The 21,583-nt window shown below is 39.3% G+C and overlaps 2 protein-coding genes across 3 annotated transcripts; both read left to right on the top strand.

Annotated features, from left to right (window-relative positions):
• The first annotated feature begins 255 nt into the window (after positions 1 to 255).
• Positions 256 to 16,342, top strand: abcd3a (ATP-binding cassette, sub-family D (ALD), member 3a). Of its 2 annotated transcripts, none has more exons than XM_044034017.1 (23): positions 256 to 457; positions 3,550 to 3,586; positions 3,671 to 3,769; positions 4,429 to 4,517; positions 7,150 to 7,219; positions 8,090 to 8,187; positions 8,790 to 8,913; positions 9,280 to 9,336; positions 9,584 to 9,726; positions 10,279 to 10,348; positions 10,747 to 10,816; positions 11,059 to 11,156; positions 11,271 to 11,362; positions 11,773 to 11,864; positions 11,956 to 12,028; positions 12,106 to 12,169; positions 12,305 to 12,382; positions 12,475 to 12,540; positions 13,002 to 13,091; positions 13,180 to 13,299; positions 13,611 to 13,715; positions 14,451 to 14,507; positions 14,593 to 16,342. In XM_044034017.1, the coding sequence occupies exons 1-23, from the start codon at positions 348 to 350 to the stop codon at positions 14,668 to 14,670; spliced, it is 1,980 nt and encodes a 659-aa protein (XP_043889952.1). In that variant the 5' UTR covers positions 256 to 347; the 3' UTR covers positions 14,671 to 16,342. The 2 variants fall into 2 exon arrangements, with proteins under 2 accessions (XP_043889952.1, XP_043889962.1); XM_044034027.1 differs by lacking the exon at positions 7,150 to 7,219 and adding an exon at positions 5,944 to 6,013.
• Positions 16,343 to 16,662: 320 nt separating this feature from the next.
• Positions 16,663 to 21,383, top strand: acp5b (acid phosphatase 5b, tartrate resistant). Its single transcript, XM_044037643.1, has 6 exons — positions 16,663 to 17,429; positions 17,913 to 18,103; positions 19,201 to 19,328; positions 19,573 to 19,767; positions 20,204 to 20,351; positions 20,810 to 21,383. Exons 1-6 carry the CDS (start codon positions 17,372 to 17,374, stop codon positions 21,047 to 21,049), a joined length of 960 nt encoding a protein of 319 aa, XP_043893578.1. The 5' UTR covers positions 16,663 to 17,371; the 3' UTR covers positions 21,050 to 21,383.
• Positions 21,384 to 21,583: the final 200 nt, after the last annotated feature.

The following is a 21,583-nucleotide window of genomic DNA, read 5'->3' as shown; positions in this document are numbered from 1 at the left end:
GTGTCCCCACTGGCAGCCTTAACACTTAGAAATATACCTTTACTTAAGGAAGCACTCATGATGTTGTAAGTATGCATATGTTGACCTTTCCTTACATAAAGGTACATGTTATTTGATTTGCTCAGTGCAATATCAAATTGTATAGTAATTATCAGAGGAGCCATGTATGTTATTGCACGTGTCCACTAGAGGGCGCTGTAGTTGTTATATGTAGGCAAATCAAGGCGAAGAAGACGCTCCACGAGACTCCCACAATGCAACAGGGACCCAATGAGCGAGTGTGTGAGCAGAGTCCGACACAGTGAAGCTGCGCCGCCGCCGCCGCCGCCGCCAGTGAACGCAGCAACATGGCGACGTTCAGTAAATATGTAACTGCTAAAAACTCGTCCATAGCAGGCGGCGCGTTGCTGCTCTTCTACCTTCTCAAACGCAGACGACGCACGAGCAGACAGGGCAGGTGAGTCACATTCACAACGCGGTCGAAAGTCAAGCAAGTTACGTTTGTTACAGCTGTTGTTCGGGATGCTAGTTTGTTAGCACCTGCGCTCTGACAGGTGACCGTCATCCAGCTGTTGTGTGTGTGTGTGTGTGTGTGTGTGTGTGTGAACGACGATGAATGAAACATCACAACTCACAATGACATAGTGACACCAGTATCACGTCCTGTGTTGTGCTATTGTCTGTCTGTCTGTCTGTGTCTCTGTGTGTGTGTGTGTGTGTGTGTGTCGAGCTATGACGGCTTCCATTGTTTCGTCACTCTCTCTGACCCCAAACATCGTGTGTCAGGTCGAATCATACAACAATGCACTGTTTTAAACAACACAATAAGCCCTTAAATCATAATGATATTAATTATCACTTAAGATGAACTACAATGTGACATTATAGAAATAAAATAGAAATGTGCACTGTGTAAGAAGAATACAAATACATATAAGAAAGTCTATATACATATACATAAAATAAAGTTTATATTATGAATAAGGTACAGTAAGAAACGATATAAAAGAAGAAAGCAGTTCTTTGCTAATGTAATCAATGACTTAATTCCTTAGATACCAGTTCTGGGAAGTTGTGTTTACGTTGAAAGCTCCTTTCCTCATTCCTCAGTTGAATAATATCCCTTAAGAAATGATTCCAGTCCATTTCATTAGGTGCTCAAAAAGAGTAGCATGTATTGTCAGATTACAATGCATAGTGTGCATAAGAAATGGTGTCTCACATGACACTTATGAAGCTCTTTTGCGTGACATGGTTTCCTGTGTATCACAGAGTGTGTCCAGACCCGTTCTGTCAGTGGTCAGAACCTCATCCATATGTATGAAGTTCATCTTGTTTCGTGGCTCTTGCTTCATTTCCTGTGGTGCAGGTTTTTAGTTGTTTAGCTTAGTAAAGTAACCTGTTAGTTCATATACCTGTCACATGTGTGCCCTTAGTGCAACGTCATGATGGATGTCTCTTTTGGCATTAGTGTAGGATGTAATTATTTTCATTTTAAAAATGAGATGTATTTTAGAGCATCAGCTATTCCATTTTGCCTGTGGAATTTTCCTTTCAGGTAAAACAAAAGTCATAATGTTCTGTCTTGTTTGTCTTGTCTACTTCAAACTGGTGTTGAAGTCGTCGAGTTGTAACCAGTTGAGTCATTAAAGGGAGAACTTTAATTGACAGAAAGTTCATAAAACAAACAAAATCATCAGTCAGACACTTGTGGAGCCCTTAAATCAGAGCAGAATGGGAAGAGGTTATGTGGGAGATGCACTCACAAAAAACATCATAACTGGAAACAATAGTTCCACATGTTCACAGAATAGAAAATGGACAACAAAAATAAGTTTTAATGCTTAATATTACAAAATAATTCAAATGATTACACTGAGGGACAACACTGGCTGGGAAAGTTGATTGTTTGATCCCAAACTTCTACTGCAGTTCACCTTGAATATGTCATCGTTAAGACTAGTTAAACAATATTTTAACCAGGTTAGAGAGATCTAATTGTAGACTTTGCGTTAGAAGTTCTGTGAAAATCTCTTTCATAACCAAGCTAAATTGGTGTGGAGACTGAATTGAATTGGGACCTTGAATCACACACACACACACACACACACACACACACACACACAGGTTCATGCAGCTGTTCTTATTAGGACACTGTGCAATGAATGCATTCATTTGGACAGCCTAAACAAAAGTGTTATCCTAATCTTAGGATTAGTTGCTCAGAAATTTGGTTTGGCCTCATTAGGACCAGGCTTTGCCCTGACGATAATCAATACGTCAGGGCAAATATCAATATTTAAATGAATAAATGATGAATAAAGGTGCTCTAAAGTAAACAGTGTGAGGGAAACTTGTGCAGAAGTTACCTGTCTGAAGAAGAGGGAGTTTACAGTGGGATAATGGCAGTGAAAGCTATGCTAAGCGATGCCCCACGTTCAATGCATAGACTTTATGCACATTGTTCTCTATGTTGTGAACAGTTGGAACAGTTCAGTTCAGTATGGTACATAGGTTTTTGCGTTTCCATGAGGAATGGTGCCAAAATAATAATAATCCGTTTTTTGGTACCCTTTCCTTGTGGTTCCAAAGTATTGGTAGGTATGGGTGGAGCTAGACCCGTAACAGTCAGCTGATTGAGCGACAGAAAAGGATCACTCTTTAAAAAAAGCTTGACGTCTTTTTGACACAGAAAGACAAGCCTCTCCGCTGTTGTGTTGTTGTCTGTTGTGTTTGACACAGTTATTTTGTTGTCGGCGCACCTGTACAACGTCACACTGAGTATTTCAGGTCAGACACAGCCTACCAGGTAAAGGTACTGCTCTCAGTTGAAACTCAAGCCTGATCAAGGGCTGTACCATTCCAAACCGCACCTTACTGTACCAAACTGAACTCTACCATTATGGAAACACGGCTTTGGAGAAAACAGTTTCCAGTCTTAACCCCTAATTCTTTACTCCAGTTTTCACATTCTCAGCCACTTTTCTAACATACTTTTTATATGTAACTTATATTTTCTTTACACACACTTAAGATACTGTATAAACGGCATAAACATAGAACCTAAACATGATTTTCAAAGCCTGAAGGATTAAATAAAAAACAGTGCACTTGTTAGTGCACTTGCCCTTCATCTGCCCTTCCTTCACACCATCCACCTCTCCTAACCTTTCTCCCCTTTTCCTTGAAACTGATAAAATGGCTTGGTTCAATCAGATTGAAACTTTTTTTCAACGGTGAGATTTCAGTCCTGTAATTCTAAATAGTCTCAAAGTGCCACAATCACAAGGTCTATATGAATGATCTAAATATCTACTGTGTATGAAGACACTTTTATTTAAGTCATGTAACATTTTGTATGACTTGGTTACATCAATGTGTAACACTTATGGAAACAACTGTAGACAATTAAATATACCAGAGGAAAGAAATCAGCAAATATCTTTTAAATCAAAGAACTTTAATTTACATACAAATTCTAATATCTGTGATCCAGTGTTGTACTTGTAGTGTTGTTCTGATCTTATTGTGTTGTTGTTTTTTTTGTAGTCGAAAAGGAGGATCAGATGTTGTACTGAACACTGAGGTATGAGTGGTTCTGAAGTTTCTGTTTCAGTTTCACCGATGGCTGGAGTAACATCACAGAGAACCTTTCTGTCTCTTCATATAGAAAGATGGCAAGAAAGATCGTGCAGCAGTGGACAAAGTTTTCTTCCTCAGAATCCTCAAGATTCTACGGATCCTGATACCTCGGTTTTTTTGCAAGGAGGTAAGACAAGTAACAAATGATTTGACTGAATATTTTCTCTGTCGTGAACACGTCTTGTTATGTTGAAACATCCCCAAGGACTCTTTTTCCCTTTATTCTTATTGACATTCTAGTCAACAGCCAGATCATCTACATTAAAGTGACAGTGTTTTTCTGACAGCAATTGTTTTAAATGGGGATTTTACCAATTATTGAAGTTGTCTTGTGTTTTCATAAAAATGTGTTTCTCCTTCAAAGTCATAGGCACATCGTGTTAATCAAATGTCTTCCCCCAAACCATACTCATTCTTTAAGTTTTGTGTGTCACTACCTCATACCACCACCACACTAAAAAAAAAACCCTGAATGCTCCCTTTTAACCTCTTCAGTATCTCGTCGTTGTGCAAATACCAGCCTCACACAACACACTACAGCATCACACATCTGAGCATCGCTCTCTTTGTGTATTTAATGTCATAGCTGACAGATGAGCCCTTTGGCACAGTTACCTTAGCTCCATAATTCAAGGTCAAAGTCACGTGCCTCTTTGCTTTCATTCTGCCTTATCCCTTCAGTTCAGTTCATTTCAGTAGATAGAAGCAGTGTCAAGGGTAAAATGATAAGTGACTTTATGATGTGCAGTGTTTTACAGGCTCCCCTAAATGTTCTCTTCACCACAGACAGGATACCTTATCCTTATCGCTGCAATGCTGGTGACCAGGACCTACTGTGACGTATGGATGATCCAGAACGGCACCATGATTGAAAGGTCAGATTCTGAGGGAACGTATTTAAAGTAGAAATAAAGGTTTTCTGAATCAAGACCACACACACACACGTATGTAGAGCTCCAGATGTCACATGACATGTCTGCAGATATTAACGTCGCCAGTGCCGGTTTCCTTGAGATAATCTGTGGTATGATTCCAGCACTATATAAATAAAATTGAATTGAGTGAGTGATTAGACACAGGAAGTGTGGTCATGATCACACTGTGTAGTTTGACAGACTCCAGTGTTTACGACTGATGTGCTGCAGATTGCAAACTTTATCAAATAGTATGTCTGGTAGAACAGTGTTAAAATGTTACCGATAACATTGTTTCTCTGACCTGGGCCTCACAAAAAAAAGTGGATTTACATTAAAACCTTCAATGTGCTGAGGATAAGTCAACAAATGGCCTCAGATGACGACCAGTGGTCAACCAGGTCGAAGGTCAAATCCTTAGTCGGGGGGGAGCTGTATTAAATTTGCAGCAAATGACCTTGAATGGAATCGATGCCTGTTCACACTTTTTTTCCAGCCTTTGCAGCACTATAAATCCAGATGAGGGAAATGAGCATCTACATTGCAGAACCACACGTTCAATGTCAAAGTGCCACAAGTGCAGCATGTCCTGTTTCTCCAGTTTAACTTCTTCTCTTCTCTGAGACGCACAACCCCGAATCATTCCTCTTCTTTATATTGTGAATTATTTGCAGGATATTCAGTTGAATTATATTGTTTTGGCCAAATTTAGGCTAAACCCTTGAGCAGTGCTGTAGTATATGAAGCAAACATGCTCACTGTGTGAAATACTGAAGTGTGCAAAATAAAGCACATCAGTGCAGTCCATCATATCCAGTGTGGTATGAATCGAAATTTCATCAAAATCGCAAAACGGCCTACCGCAATTTTCAAATTTCAGAAGAATGTGTGTCAAAATATCATTTTAGATGAGTTATTATTACACATGTTATTCTACAGACTTCGTTTCTCACAGAGCTGCACAAATATCCCACATTAATCCTTAATCCTTTGTTGTTATTGAATGAAAATGAGAATAATGATGTAAGAATTACCATTCCCTCTGAGATCGCAAATCATATCTCAATTTCCTGTCAAAATAATCGCAATTAGGTATTTATTCAAAATGGTTCAGCCCCACCGTGAGGCCCAGGCGTACTTGATACTGATCCAGAGGCGTGTCTCAATCCCTCTTCTAGGTTTCTGGTTTTATTAAATGACGTTAAGATTCTTTAACAAGGTTCTTTTGTCAATTGAATATTTTTTTTATTTTTATTTTAGGAATGTAAATGGCAAGCTGTTGCGTTCATTAATAATGTGACATGTTTACACTAATTAATTGTAGTTAACGTTCTGTTGGACTGCTGACGCCTTTAATTGTAATGAACTTTGTTTTAATTCTCCACAGTGGTATAATAAGCAGAGACATCAATTTATTCAAGAAGCACTTTTACTCCTACATCTCAGTCATACCAGCGGTAACTAAATATGGTTCTCATAAAGGTGGAACAATAAGCTTGTACCATTAATATTGTGTTTTTAACATGTTGCTTTGTAAATGACTTGTGCTTTTTCATCGTTTTATCATCGTCAGTTTCACACTGGATGCTGGTGTGTGGTGTTATGACTGCGGCGTTGACCGCTCGTCTACTTTTACCGTGGGCAACATTCTACATAGATGAGATTTTAAGATATACTTGAGAACTTCAGCATCTTTATCTTCATATGTCACAAACCAACTCCATCTTGTTCCTATTTCAAAGTAAAAGCACTCCGACATTTCAGTTCCCTGATTTTCTTTTTTTTATTGTGAAATGTGTGCAGGACCAACAGATGCATGGCTTCATACTGAAGAGCCCTGGTATTTTCATTAGTACATTAAAGTATTTAAAGGTATATTTTATGATATTCAAAGGCAAAGTATGAAATAAACCTAACATTTTTTTAGAAGTTAATATAGTTAATATAGCTCTACAGCTGTTGAGCCTGAGACACGCATCTGGTTTGACAGACAGATGCGTGAGATGCAGTAGAGTATCGCCGCCGTCGCCGTCACACACTGCACATGCATCCAGTGTGAAGCCAGCATCAATGTTTGACATCAGCATACTGTGCATAAGTCCCAGGGCACCACCAGCTTTGTTCTTTATGTCTTTCAAATTCTGCCATCGTTTGCGTTTTGATTGGAATGATTGTGCTATTATTCCAGCACACAGTAAGAGAAAGTCACACTCAACGCTCTATTTTGAAACTGCATACATGTTTCCAGTTAATTGATGAAATAGTTACACTGTAGTGTCATTATAACATTCCTTTTACAGCAAATCTAATGGTGGCCGAAACAATGCTGCACAGTACTGTACATTTCCTTCCATTCCATAACCCCGATGTATGTATTTTAGCAAGTGGTAAAAATAACTGCACTCCAAATTGCTGTTATGGTATTATTTATTTATTTATTTATTTATTTATTTATTTATTTATTAGTCGTTCAGCAATTCAAACTTGACTGGTTGCAAAGGAAATGGAACTGAAACTCATTCAGCCTCACTTGTTACCATTTTGACTTTCTTGGCAATGTTTGCTCATGTTTGTCGCATGTTGTGGTTTGCAGTGCAATTATTGGTCGCTCGAAAAAAGATTTCAAGATCTTCTTGTTCAGCTTTATGAAATTCATGCCAGTTGTAAGTGTGTGTTTTTTTTCACCTCTCTCAAGACTTTGACGTTCCTAAACTTTATGCTCTACATTTTTCTGCAACACGTGTAGTTTGTCAGTTCATATACTTTGATTTTCTAAAACGTACACAGTGGAAACTTCTCTGTCTTCTTCTGTAAACAGTACATTATTTTCATTGACTGATCGCATGCACTTTAAAGTGCTGTCATGTCACATGATCATTGTCTTAATCAAATGTAATATGGTTGTTAAATGGCTGGCTCTAGTCTGTATTTTTGTTATTGTCATTAAATCGCACAAAACAACAAGTCAATGTGATCAGTAATTTCCAAACACAGCTGTCCACTGCAGCTTTCAGCAAATTATTATTCAAACGGGAATTTGTTGGCAGATCGATCCACATTTTGTCTTCCAAATGTGGCTTTCAATGGTACGGTGGATAAATGTATAACACATCATGATTTGGATAAAAATATGGTACATTATTAACAGATTTGTTGACAATAATAAAATGAGGTTAACGCCAGAATTTAGTCTTTAGAGTTGCAGTCAGTGACGTGGTCTTTTGACTAACATTTAGCTGTCTTCCAATTTGTTCTTGATAGAATTCCCCTCCCTGATTACCAGTTCACCTCATGAACATGCTTTAGACGCATGTTTCTGAGCAACATAGATTTTTTTATAGATTATTTCACTGACTGCAACTTTAATGAAATAATGTGAAATCCCACATAATGTTCTGCTAGTGCATGCTCTCAGTTCACTGCTTCTAATTGGGATAACAATAAAATCAACATACTACGTTAAACACCGTAAAACCCAAGTGTTAATAGTAGAAATGGTTTCATGTTTGTCATGTGTGACTTGATCATTCCAGATTGCCTTAGTGAACAACTTCCTGAAGTTGGGCTTAAATGAGCTCAGACTGAGGTTCCGTGAGAGGCTCACAAAGAACTTGTATGACCAGTACCTACAGTAAGTTCAACATCACGTTCCAACATATGTCGTCTTCCAATAAACCTTTCATCTTCTTTGTTTAGCAGTAAAGTCCAACTTTATCTGGAATATAGAGACTAGGGCTTATTGTTAGTTTTACAAATGTGGTTTATTATTTCACACCGCTGTTTATACCAGTGCTAGCAGCACATTTCTTCAGAGAAGAAGAGTGTAGGGTGAGTGGAGCGAGAACAATAGTAATAGGTTATTGGCTGTAGTGTGGAGAAAATGCCACCTTATCTTTTGCCCTGTGGATAAGAGCTCCTGCACTCTCACAGCAGTGATTTTAGCCCACATCTCACAGCCCTACTGCAGGCTCTGAGGAATTACATTTACACAGTTAATAGATTAATAATCAGTCTGTTTCTTCTCCAAAAACTTCTCTTACAAACTGAAATGTACCTGACCAAATGTGAGGTGTAATTCAACTTGCATATTAACCCAATAAGTGGGTGAGGAAGATCAAGTTAAAAGTACTTTGATTGTTTTTGGTTTTCTTGACTGTTGGCCACATGTGGACCCATGTGTTCTTTGTGTTTGTGTCTGGCTTTGCGTCCTCACTCTGTCTTGTTGCTCTGCAGAGGTTACACCTACTACAAAATGGGAAACCTGGATAACCGGATAGCCAATGCAGACCAACTACTGACACAAGACGTGGAGAGATTCTGCAACAGTGTGGTGGATCTTTATTCCAATCTCAGCAAGGTACCAGACTTAGTTCACTGTAAATGGTAATGAAATATTATGTATTAAATGAGCTTTTATTCATGGTCACTCAATGTACGTGACACAACTTCCTGTATACTAGTTCTCCTTAGCAAACCCAGATCAATTTTGGTTCCAGAAGGACAATATGTGAAAAATGTTTTGAGCTGCTTTGGAAAAGTAGGACTTGAGTCGACATGAGTCTACAGAGCATGTTCTGGCCCAGAATCACCTGTGCTTGATCGGTTCTTATTCCCTTCTCTCTGGACTGTCTGAACCAAATGGTTATAAGTGCCTTTATATAGCACAATGGTTTTGTTTGCAGTATTAGTTGTATTAACACATTTGTCCGGCCTCTGTCTGCAGCCTCTTCTGGACATCGGTCTTTACATCTTCAAGCTGACAAGTGCCATTGGTGCTCAGGTGAGCAGATGATTCAGCTGTGTCTACACGTATATAGTCCTGACTAATAATCACATTGTTTCAAACAAACAGGTTTTCACATTAACATCCACATTTTACTTTTAATTTTTGTCTCCATCATCGTCGTCATCTTACATTAAGTCATTAAAAACATAATGTGATATACCATTTGCTTCAGCCTGTGGTGTCAATCTGACTTTTACACATGAAATGACTTCACTGTGTTGGTCTTTTCTCACCCGTGTAGGGCCCAGCCGTCATGATGGCCTACCTGCTGATCTCAGGTCTGTTCCTGACCAGACTGAGGAGGCCGATCGGCAAAATGACGGTCACTGAGCAGCGCTACGAGGGAGAGTACCGCTACGTCAACTCCCGCCTCATCACCAACAGGTAAACACGCACCTGCTCTGACTTTCCTTCTTCAACACAAGGAAAGAAGTATAAATGTTAGGGTTACAAATTCCATGCATTTTCGTTAATAGTTTAATAAGTTCACGATTGATAGTTGGTTAATTGTTAACAATAAATAATTTTTGGTGAGCCTAAAGAAAAAATGCAGCAAACAGATTTGTTAAGTCAGACTGCAGCAAACAGATTTGTTAAGTCAGACTGCAGAGAAGACAGTTTCTTCTGTTTGATACATTTTGAATTGAATTGAAACATTTTTGCGTTCTCCTCTGCTGGACACATGGTGCCTGTGTTGTGTTCAGAGGCCACTACAGCTATCTTCACATCCCATTCATGTGTTCACTTTAGGGCACACACACACACACTACACCATAATGTGAGGTTCAAAGAAATGATAATGTGAAAATAAAACAGACGTTGGGTCAATCAATAAATACATTGTATATTGTTTATATTCTTAATGACAATTAACTGATGAACAGTTAATCGGTAACATCCCTGACATTTGAATATGTATTGTTTTTCTATCTGTAGTGAAGAGATTGCCTTCTACAATGGAAACCTGAGGGAAAAACAGACCATCCACACCACTTTCAAAAAACTGGTGGGTAACTGTTTCCTAGAAGGCGAGAGCGTGTTTCATGAGACGTCACAGTAACTGAATGATAACTGAATGATCTGTGACATTGTCATTGTTTCAGCAGGTATAATCACCTGAGTCTGAACGATATACTGGTTTAGACAGTGTAGCACATAATGTACAGTAGACCATGTAGTGTCACATGACACGAGTGATAAACATGTCTGTGTTCGACTGTGAAACAAACATGGAAGTTATCTTTTATATTAAAGTAAAAGGAACGGGTACTACAGAAGCTATTCTCATGGGTATAGATATAGTACATAGATTAGCAGCAACATTAAACTGGTGCTTTAATATTATATTTAATATTGATTCTACTGTGTTACACTAACTCCAGAAAACCTGGTTTTATCTTCCAGGTGGACCATTTACACAACTTCATCTTCTTCAGATTCTCTATGGGATTTGTGGACAGCATGATTGCCAAGTGTAACTACATGTTTTTGTTTTGTTTTGGTTGTTATTGTTGTTTTAGTTGATAACAATCATATACTCAAACTGCGTTTATTTGTCTTTGCTCTAACAATTTATTTTCTACAGAAAAATCTCACTTTTCAAATTTCAAAATATACAAAAGATGTCTTTAATCAAAATGTACACAACACTTTATATTCTATAATAATTAATAAAAGTTTTCCTTCTCTCGTCCTCCACATGCTGTTTGTCTGCAGACTTTGCCACGGTTGTGGGCTACCTGGTGGTCAGCCGGCCTTTCCTCGACCTGGCCCACCCGCGACACCTGCACAGTACACAGTCTGAGCTGCTGGAGGTCACTCACACACACACACACACACACACGTTAAATTCAACAAAATCATTTAGGTTCACTTGCTTTTCCACGTGCAGTGATTTTACTGATGGGACTGTTACTCTGTGACTGCAGGACTACTACCAGAGTGGGAGGATGCTCCTGAGAATGTCTCAGGCCCTGGGCAGGATTGTACTAGCTGGCCGAGAGATGACCCGCTTGTCAGGGTGAGTGTAGTGGAAATGAACTGAAAAAGTGAACCTAAAAAAAACGCCTAATGTTGGCTTCCTTCACTCGCTTTAAATCTCTGTTGACCTCTGATTGAGAGTTCAAGTAAATAGGTACCAAATGCAACTTTTATTATCTTCATTTATCTTGCTAAACTGCCCCTCACGTTTGAGTCTGGATGCCTGTGCATTAAAACAGCTGTAATTCATATATTATGGTAAACGCAATTACTTTCTTCAATCCTTTGAATTAAAGTAAAGAGTCTACACATCGTTCACATCTTGTTTGCTTCTTTTCAAATCCATTGTAGTTGTACAACGAGACAAAAACACAAAAAAAGTGCTGTAAATGAACTGCGTGTTTGAATTCATATTTTCATCAGACGTTTGTTTCATTTGTATTTGACCAGATTCACAGCTCGTATTACTGAACTTATGAAAGTCCTGAAAGAGCTGAATGTCGGCAAATATGAACGCACCATGGTGTCCCAGCAGGAGAGAGGTACATGTGACGTGTGTCATTGACATGAGTTTGAGAGGAGACGTGCGTCCATGAAGCCTCACTGGTTTTTACTTTCCTTTATTCATGTTAGAATCAGACGGTGCAGAGAAAGTCGTGCTGGTGCCAGGAAGTGGTCAAATAATCAATAGAGACAATATCATAAAGTAAGTCTATTTTGACTCTTGAGTGTATCAGTGTTTTTGGTTTTTTTTACCCTGAACTGAGACGTCTGTTTTTACAGATTTGACCACACCCCACTAGCAACACCCAATGGAGATGTCCTTATAAGAGACCTCACATTTGAGGTACAGATCTCTTCTGTCTTTACACATGTCTCATAGACAGTGGTTGAGCTAATGAGTGGAACGATGAACTCAGATGAGTTCGCATGAGTTTGCTTTTTTTGTTTAACATACAATGTGTGACTCTGTGTTCTGAAGGTGAGATCAGGCACCAACGTTCTCGTGTGTGGACCAAACGGCTGTGGGAAGAGCTCTCTGTTCAGAGTGCTTGGAGAGGTGAGAAAGATTTGAGTCCATTTTGGTGAACTGGGAAGCATCATTTAATCATTTGTATCAGTAAAGTATGTTTTTTTGTCTTGTTTTTTAAGCTGTGGCCTCTGTTTGGGGGACACCTGACCAAACCTGAGCGAGGGAAACTCTTCTATGTTCCACAGGTAGAACTTATTACCAGCTACGTTTGGTTTATGTAAAACTAGGTTTTAAAAAGCCAAATTATACAGGAGGAGATCAATTCTAATTACATAACATCACCACAGATGATACTGTACGTGTGTGAGTGTACAATCATATGCAGCAAAGATAAACTACACCTTAAATCATGTGTTAGCAGTTTATGTCATAACTTAAACTAAGCTCATGTTCACAAAGCACAATTTGCCTCATAGGGATTAACATGTTGCACAAAACAATGTCATAATCTCAGGGAGAGTTAAAGGAAGGAAGGATAGAAGTGTAATCTACAGTATGTTGCATGGATGCACCTGGAATTGAATTATTTCGTCCCATTAGAACAAAAACTTAAATGGTTGTCGCAGAATTGTTGTATAAATAAACACACAGAACGTTGCTGCCATTGGTGTTAAAGTTTGAGTTGGATGACGTTGTTTTTGCACAGAGACCCTACATGACTCTGGGTTCTCTGCGGGACCAAGTCATTTACCCTGATACCTATGAAGATCAGAGGAAGAAAGGCATCTCTGACCAGGTCGACACACCACACCCACTCACCTGTCACGCTTTCATTGCTGTGTGTGACTCTAACGACAACACGTACCTCATCTGCATGTGTCCAGGTGTTGAAGGAGTACCTTGACAATGTCCAACTGGGACACATCTTAGACAGGGAAGGCAGCTGGGACTCAGTCCAGGACTGGATGGACGTCCTCAGTGGAGGAGAGAAGCAGAGGATGGCTGTAAGCACTCACTCACTTAATCTCCCTGTTAATAATGTAAAGAGGAAAAAAATATTAGAGTTCTGACTGAGAATAAAGTCAGAATTCTGACGGTAACTTGGAACGTGATATGGAAATGCTCTTCTGAACGAGGATTGTTTTCTTTTGAAAGTACTGTTTTTAAATGGATTTGTAGATACAAGCATGGAGGCGTTGTGATGCGTAAACTGAGGCCTCTTATTGTGGTAGCTCATTTTGAATGTTCTGTTTCCGTGTGACACGTTGAGAAATGTAATTCCTCCCCTCGTAAACGCCTCTCTTCATTTTTGTAGATGGCCAGACTCTTCTACCATAAGCCCCAGTTTGCCATCCTGGATGAGTGCACCAGTGCAGTGAGTGTGGATGTGGAGGATTATATCTACGGCCACTGCAGGACGGTACGAGCCAGCGCAGCCTCATACACACTAATGCTGCAAATGTCATGGACATAATGTAACACCAATGTAACAATGTAACAAATCCCTCACTGACATGAGTGTCTGTGTGTGATGAGCGAGCAGTGTCTTCACCAGAGGCAACACATATTCCTTTACTTTGTCACTGTTGACTTTGCAAGGCAGGTCCCTGTGTTTGTTTTATTAATATGTATTCTTCTGCTAATTGTAATTACAGTTACCTGATCAGACATTAATGTCACTTTATTCTCGTGTTATCATGCTCTGGTGGATTCTTTGCAGCCTCATCACAGCTCACTAGCCCACGTCAACATACATCTCTAAAACGCCATAAACATTTTAGTTTGCTTGTGTGTTTAAAAACTAGTGAATTTGTGGTTATTGTATCAGCTACATCTGTTTGGCCTGAAACACACTGAATGAACTGAATGGAAACCCAAATAAAAAAATGGGGAAAAAAGGAGGATCAAGTCGAACTAATGTAGTTAAAATGCAGAAAATCAGCAGAAAACAGACTGACATACAAAGGATTGAGTTCAAGAAACATTTCTTTCCCGTCTCTGAACACTTGAGTGTTTGCAACTGACCAAACTGCTTTTTCCCGCTGCCACTGTTTGCTCATAAAACAAAAGGAAGACGACATGTAACTGCTGTAGGTGTTTCGAGCTTGTAGCTCTGCTTTGGTTTCCAGTAGTAATTGTTGTCTGTGGTTCACAGGTGGGCATCACATTGTTCACAGTGTCTCATAGAAAGTCTCTGTGGAAGCACCATGAGGTAAGAACACATGAACTCAGCTGCCTCCTCCTCCTTCTTCTTCTTTCACTGCACTGTCTCACTGACACTCGTCTCTGTCGTCCAGTATTATCTCCACATGGACGGGAGAGGAAACTACGAGTTCAGACCCATCACAGAGGAGACGGTGGAGTTTGGCTCGTAACCGCTGACGTTCACCACACTGCACTGCTCGTACAAAACTGGTCCATTAATTTTTTTGCACTCAATATAGAAGTTAGAAGTTAGAACTAAAACATACTGTTTTTAGTGTTTTGTAACCCGTCAGCCTTGTTCATTTTAATTTATCGCATCATTTTGACTCAATTTGTTCCATTTGATTATAAAACATCTGTTTATGTTGTGTTTTACAAACACTTTTACTTAACTCTGCAACACTGTTAACAAATAATGGTTGTTCTGGAGAAAGAAGTGACTTAGCACAGTGGTGTCATGTGCTAAACTGTGTTCGCCACAGAAAATGAATGAAGTACAGATGCGTAGCTGCCAGGAGCTGAGAGCGGCCTGGTCTGCATATCATTATCACAGACACGCCCCCTGCACCAAGAACCGGCCTGAGACTCGCTCACGGAAAACAAACCTCATCTTGTCAGTGTGTGATATTTTAAGAATATGTTCACTGTTGGAAACTGAAGATTGTGTCTCTGTGTAATCTGGTAATCTGATAACTGGTCTTAACTAGTCTTAACTGGTTCTTGGGACGGGGAGCACTCACGGTGCTCAGTGCTCACCTCATGTACCACATTTGTAAGATCTGAACAATCACTTTAAAATAGTCAGAAATTCTCTATAACCGTGTCTAACAATCTATTTTAACTTCTCACTTATTATCATGAAATTGCATAATCTAGATATTTCAAGAGGAATTATGGTTTTCGTCTTGATTACATTTTTACTTTGTCTTGTGGTTGAAGATCGAGTTGACATGGAAGTCGTAATATCCAGGAAACAAGTTTGATATCTCTAGAAATAAATCTAAAGAGACGAGACCTTCCTCAGATCACAGCACATGATTATGCAGTGATCAGATGATTAAAAACAAACAACAATGCCGTTGGCTCCTGTAGTTCTCTGCAGACAAATCAGAAAACTGAGTCTGTCAAACTGTGACTTGAGCATGTCGGTGTCTCTTGACTGAACTGGTGTGAGGAAGAAGCAGCAGGGATGAACTCCCGCCACACTGTATGTTAAACGTTGTTGATGTGATGAATGCATTAAAGTGATAGATCAAATTTTACGACGTGTGGTTATGAAGTCACCCCGCTGCCATCCCTCAGCTCTCACTGACATGTGGCGGCGGCTGCTGCTGCTGCTGCTGCTGCTGCTGAAACCAAAGCTCATTTACAGCCGGTGATTTTCTGAGGGGAAATTGTCATGATGTAGTTTATGAAGACCAACCTGAAAACCACTAGGGCAGAAACCCATCCTATTACCCATGATGCCCTGGTTCCATCGCAATCTGCTGCCAAACAAAGAAAAATGCCCTTAACGTGTTTTTTTTGTAAGAAAATAATGGAAAATGTATCTTCTTATAATCCCTCTGTTGATTCATTCCACTGTTTCTTGGGTGATGGGAGTTGATAATGGTGATAAGTGATCTGTCATGAACTCTATGAAGCTGAGGATTATTGGTTCTGAAGTGCAATAATGATGCGTTCTGTCGGTACATTACTGAGACGTCGTCGACCCGTCAGTCGTGACTCTGGAAAATACAGAGAAGAAACCTTAACTGTAGCCATTGTTTTATATGAACAGTAACACTTTTGTGATGACTTCAAAAATAAAAGGGTTTGTGTGAGTGTGAGATAAAGATAAAAGATTGACTCTGTGACTGACTGTGAAAGCAAATAACAAGAATGTGCTCATACTGCAGGTCCCTGACCAGAAGGTGCTCTGAATGCCCTGTGGTGAGTTTGAAACGAGTAAATATCTTTTCTTTTTAGAACTGCTGTTACAGTTCACTTCTTAAAGCTTTGTCTCATTCCCACAGAGCTCTGATGATGAAATGATGATGTTCTCAAATGTCTTGTTTTGTCCACAAACCAAAAAGATGAACTTTTAATGATTTCTTTGTTATCGAGCAAAGAAATTAAGAAAATATTCACATTTAGGAAGCTTAAACAATCGGAAATCTTATGAAAAAAAGCTTCAAACTGATTAAGCGATTAACAAAATAGTTATCGATTCATTTAACACCGGCACCACGGCTTGCCAGTAGGGGGTGCTATTATACCGCAAATGGTGATGTTCAACAGGTTGCATGAGAGAAGCCTCCCCAGGATGGTAGGGGAAGGCAGCGCCTTCTTCTCCTCTGATTGGCTGGAAGGGTTTTCCTCCGATTGGTTATTGAATTATCAGCTCACGTTTTGATCATCTTTACAACTTAAGTCAACTTAAGTTAACTTAAGTCAGTCCAACAGACAACAGTAGTAAGTTAAAAAGATCAATGATTCTTCTTCTTATTATTATCATTATAATAACAGTGTGATAAGTGCGTGTGTTTCTGTCTGTGCGTAGCGACAATGCATGCGTTATTGCGTATGTAACCAAGCACGTGATCAACCGTTAAAATCAAATGAAACGACTGCCTCTCAGGGTGTTACCCAAGAAAAGTAACCTGTGTGTATCCTGTGAACACAAAGAGCACTATGTGATCTGTGTGTGTGTATCTTTCACTTTCATGTTCTCCTGTGATTGTGATTATGTTTCCCATGATGCCTCATGACTAGTAAAGTCCATGAGTCACTTGTTGTTGTTGCCTGCTGTGATTCAGGAAGTGAACAACTGTGAAGTATGTTTCAGTTTAGATCAGACGTCAGTGTGTGTGTGTGTGTGTGTGTGGTGTCATGGACCTGCTGCTGCTGCTGCTGCTCCCTCTGCTCCCTCTGCAAACTCTACAGGAAGGTAGTGTTGAACCCTGACATGTTCTCCATGAACCCTGACATGTTCTCCACACTCTGCGTTCACACTGTGAAATGTCTGTTCTCACACACACACACACACACACTAAACGGTGGATTTCACAACATTTGATTTTTAGACCGATTGTGTTATTTGTTATAGCGCCATTCTTACACATTCATAGTGCTTTACAGAAGTAAATACATTGGAAATTAAAACAAAATCAATTAAAAAAAATCAAGTATAGAAATAAAAACAATTTAAAACGTTAACATTGTTTAAATCAAGCAGACAAGAATTAGTCATCAGTCAATCATCACTAATCCGTCCCCCTTTAACTCAGAGAAACACCGAACAGACAAAGCATCTGTTAACTTAAAATGAATGAAACATTGGAATGTCATTTAAAATCATTTAAAATCATTAAACAAGCAGATGTGAATGTTTTCACGGCTGATTTAAACACACTGGTGTTCTTGTCATCAGCTGCTCTGCGGTTTGCTGTGCTGGCTGACTGGGGGGGCCTCCCTCTCCCTCCTTACTACACTCCCCATGAGAAGGCTGTCGCTGCAGAGGTGGACACACTGGCCCACACTGAAGGACTGGACTTTGTCCTCAGTCTGGGAGATCACTTCTACTTCAGTGGTGTGGACAACGTGGAGGACACTCGCTTTAAGGTATGAACCAACAGCAAACACCCACTCACTGCTGAGACAGACAGACAGACAGACGCCTGCTGACACACTCTGTATGTGCATGAACTACTCTCTGAATGTGTATTGTTTTAATGAACCTCTTTCCACTTGTCCTGTCTCTTATTTTTAATTCTTTTTTTAATTGCTATTTACTTTTAATCTGTGCATCTAAACTTTACGTACTTAATACATGTACATCAATGTGTCACATGAATTAGGGGATTAATGTTACATCTGATAGATTCTCTGCTTAGTTTTATGGGATTGTTGCAGGACAGCTGATGACTTTAATGCCCATTTTTATTCACTGTTTCAGTACAAGTGATTTTATGAGTTCAAAACAGAGTTATTATAAATTGACTTGGATAGTTAAGAGAACTATGTCGTCAGAATACTTTCGATATACTTCATAATTCAGAATATGTGAAAGTGTGAGTCTCAGGAGGAAGTAGTGGTGTTATCAGGTTTGTTTTTTCAGCGTCTCTCTTTTCCTTATAAGCAGTTACGTATGTGTGTTCTATCTAAAAGCGTCTGTTAGAATAGAGAATGTGTTGGAGAAAGATGATGTAAGTCATTGATGTCTTCCTTGTTTTTGTTCAGTACCAGGAAGTGACTTGTTGCTGTTACACACATAACTCATCTTGACAGTGGTAACATTGTTTGAGTTGTTGAACCTTGGCCAGCTCTCAGATTTATTTATCGTCTGCTTCTTACATATCAAACATAAACACAGTCACAGCTGATGCCCCAAACTGCCCCGTTCCCTCAGTTCACACACAGCTCAGTAAAAATGCATTAGCATCATATAATCTTCTTATAATCTTCAATCATATTACAGCAGGATCTGAAGCAAGGTTATTCTAGTTTTTGGATTTTACATTAGTTCTGACTTTTTGTTTTTTAGTTAGTTAATTCTTTTTTAAAGTGGGTTTGTTCGTTATTATTATGACCGTCTTAAATATGTCAGCAGATATTTACACAATATATTTACAATGAAGTCAGATCAAATACCGTGTTAAATCCTGCTGCTTATTTCCTGCTGCTTATTTACTGTTTACAATGTGCTTTCTTTTCCACAGCACACATTTGAAAAGGTCTTTTTTCAGCCCTCTCTGCTGCACATCCCGTGGTATTTGGTCGGAGGAAACCACGACCACAAGGGCAACATCTCAGCTCAGATAGCTTACTCGAACATTTCCCACCGATGGTAAGTGAATAGCACCAACATGGTTTGAAATATGAAATGTTTCTAACTTATCTGTTAGTCCAGTTTCAATCAAATGTGTGAGAATAATAGGTGATAACATAATATAATGTAATGTAATGTAATGTAATGTAATGTAATGTAATATGATATAATATAATATAATATAATATATGCATTGTAATATTTCCCCAGGCCTTTTTCTGTACTCACTCAGCTCTAATGATGACTTTGATTTTGTGTGTAGGAATTACCCCGCTCTCTATTACGACCTCCACTTCACTGTCCCACGCACAAACGTGTCAGTGAGTGTCTTGATGATCGACACGGTGGTGCTCTGTGGAAACACCTACGACCAAACCCAACCTTCCGGAGCAGAAGACCGACAAGCGGCAGACCAGCAGTGGAACTGGATCAGGTCCAAACTGGCCAGCAGCAGCAGGTGAGCCAGCATTGAGGATTTATGGGTTGAGTTATCAGGTCCAAGTACATGGAAGTTTAGATTATTAATAATAATAGTAATAGTGACACAAATGTGCTTCTTATTATAACTTATTAGAACAAACTGTCTATGAATAGAGTCAATTTAGTGCTATTGCTGTTCTGTCAAGATGACACTAAGGCTAAATTTAGAATCCTCAGTGAAATAGAGAAGAAGCCTCGATGAAGCAGGCGCTCGTCCTGTGGAAACAACACAATACTATTGTTACTGTTTCATCCATGAGTGACAATAGTCTACTAACCTTCATCTAATACTGTGTTTAGTGTGGAGAATTGACTACGTTCACTATACTTTAAGCTGTATTTGTACAAGACAAAGTCTGTGTATATTTAAGTTGTAGTGATTGTAGTTGTGAGTGTTTCTCGACGACCGTCAGGTCAGACTACGTGCTGGTGGCTGGTCACTATCCTGTGTGGTCTATTGGACATCATGGACCAACGTCTTGTCTGGTGAAAAGACTGAGACCTCTGCTGAAGAAATACAGAGTCACTGTGTACCTGAGTGGCCACGACCACAATCAACAGGTGTGTGCACTTATAGAATATCATATAGAAAATCAGTCAGGTGATAAAAACAGGATCCAGTTCTAGGGTCAGTGTTACATCCTTTGCTTTTGTCCAAGTTTCCTTTAAACGAGTTCAGCAGATTACACGAGCATTTAAACAACATTAACGACAAGTATCATCATCCACATGCCACTCATGTGAGGATAATATTAATGTTATGTTATGTTATGTAATCTAAATCTAAATCTAAATCTTGTACTTTATTAATCCCCTTAGGGAAATGATTTAAATGTAACGCTATACAATATATAATACTAGTTGTAGTATTTGAACTAAGGTGTTGAAGCTCTGATGATGATGATGATGATGATACCTGTGAAATAAGAACAGAGAAGAAGGCGGAGAAAACAAAGGTTTAAGTTGAACTCTAAATGTAAGGAGACTGTTGACACTGTTTGTCTCTCCTCCTTGGACAGTTTATCAGAGAGGATGATGGGAGCTCATATGTAGTCAGTGGGAGTGGCGTCGTCAGTGACACGGTCACCACTCACAGGGACAGTGTTCCCTCCTCCTGGCAGCTCTACTCCAGTCCTGTCAATCACACAGTAGGAGCCGTGGCTTACGTCCGCGTCACTGAGCAGAAGATGACGGTCAATTTCCTGCAGACAAACGGGAAATGTGCGTTCCTGGCAGAAATACCAAAGAATAGATTGTAACTTGGAATTGTAACGTATGAGCTCATCTTCACCTATACAGAGCTGTCGTCATATGTGTCTATGCTCTAGTCGAGGCTTTTGCGACTTCTTCTGAACAACATCTACAGTTACACACACCTGTGTCGTCTGACTCACAACTCTCTTTGTCCTTCACTGAACATCTAGCAAAGAAATGTGAATTCACCTTCAGCTGAGTGTACACGCTGAAGTCCTGATTCTCTTCACACGCAGGACTACACGTCACATGTATTATACTGTAATTATAGGGCATTTTGATTTTAGACACAGATAAGACAATTAAGTTTTTAATAAAGATGGTTCCATTCTTTTTGAAGACTCTGGTAAAGACCACTGTGTGTGTGTGTGTGCGTGCGTGTCCAGTGTTTACTCTCATTTTTAAATAGTTCATAATGAATGTGTTATTATGTGGACAGACAAAGTTTTAATCTAATCTAACCTAATCCAAATTTGAAACGCACATGTTTTTAGCATGCATGTATAATAATTCTATACATGGATGCATACTATTGTGCT

Source organism: Solea senegalensis, linkage group LG1 (genome assembly GCF_019176455.1).
Source record: "Solea senegalensis isolate Sse05_10M linkage group LG1, IFAPA_SoseM_1, whole genome shotgun sequence".
Classification (NCBI taxonomy): domain Eukaryota; kingdom Metazoa; phylum Chordata; class Actinopteri; order Pleuronectiformes; family Soleidae; genus Solea; species Solea senegalensis.
Note: the sequence above shows the minus strand (reverse complement) of the source record. Positions and strands in the feature narration are given on the sequence as shown.

Excerpts from the sequence above, each read along its gene's own strand:
- abcd3a (XM_044034017.1), top strand. The coding sequence starts at position 348 with ATGGCGACGTTCAGTAAATATGTAACTGCTAAAAACTCGTCCATAGCA. Across the intron at positions 12,029-12,105 it reads AATAGAGACAATATCATAAA|ATTTGACCACACCCCACTAG; the intron begins GTAAGTCTATTT and ends CTGTTTTTACAG. Across the intron at positions 14,508-14,592 it reads CTCTGTGGAAGCACCATGAG|TATTATCTCCACATGGACGG; the intron begins GTAAGAACACAT and ends TCTGTCGTCCAG.
- acp5b (XM_044037643.1), top strand. The coding sequence starts at position 17,372 with ATGGACCTGCTGCTGCTGCTGCTGCTCCCTCTGCTCCCTCTGCAAACT. Across the intron at positions 17,430-17,912 it reads TCTGCAAACTCTACAGGAAG|CTGCTCTGCGGTTTGCTGTG; the intron begins GTAGTGTTGAAC and ends TCTTGTCATCAG. Across the intron at positions 20,352-20,809 it reads GCCACGACCACAATCAACAG|TTTATCAGAGAGGATGATGG; the intron begins GTGTGTGCACTT and ends CTCCTTGGACAG.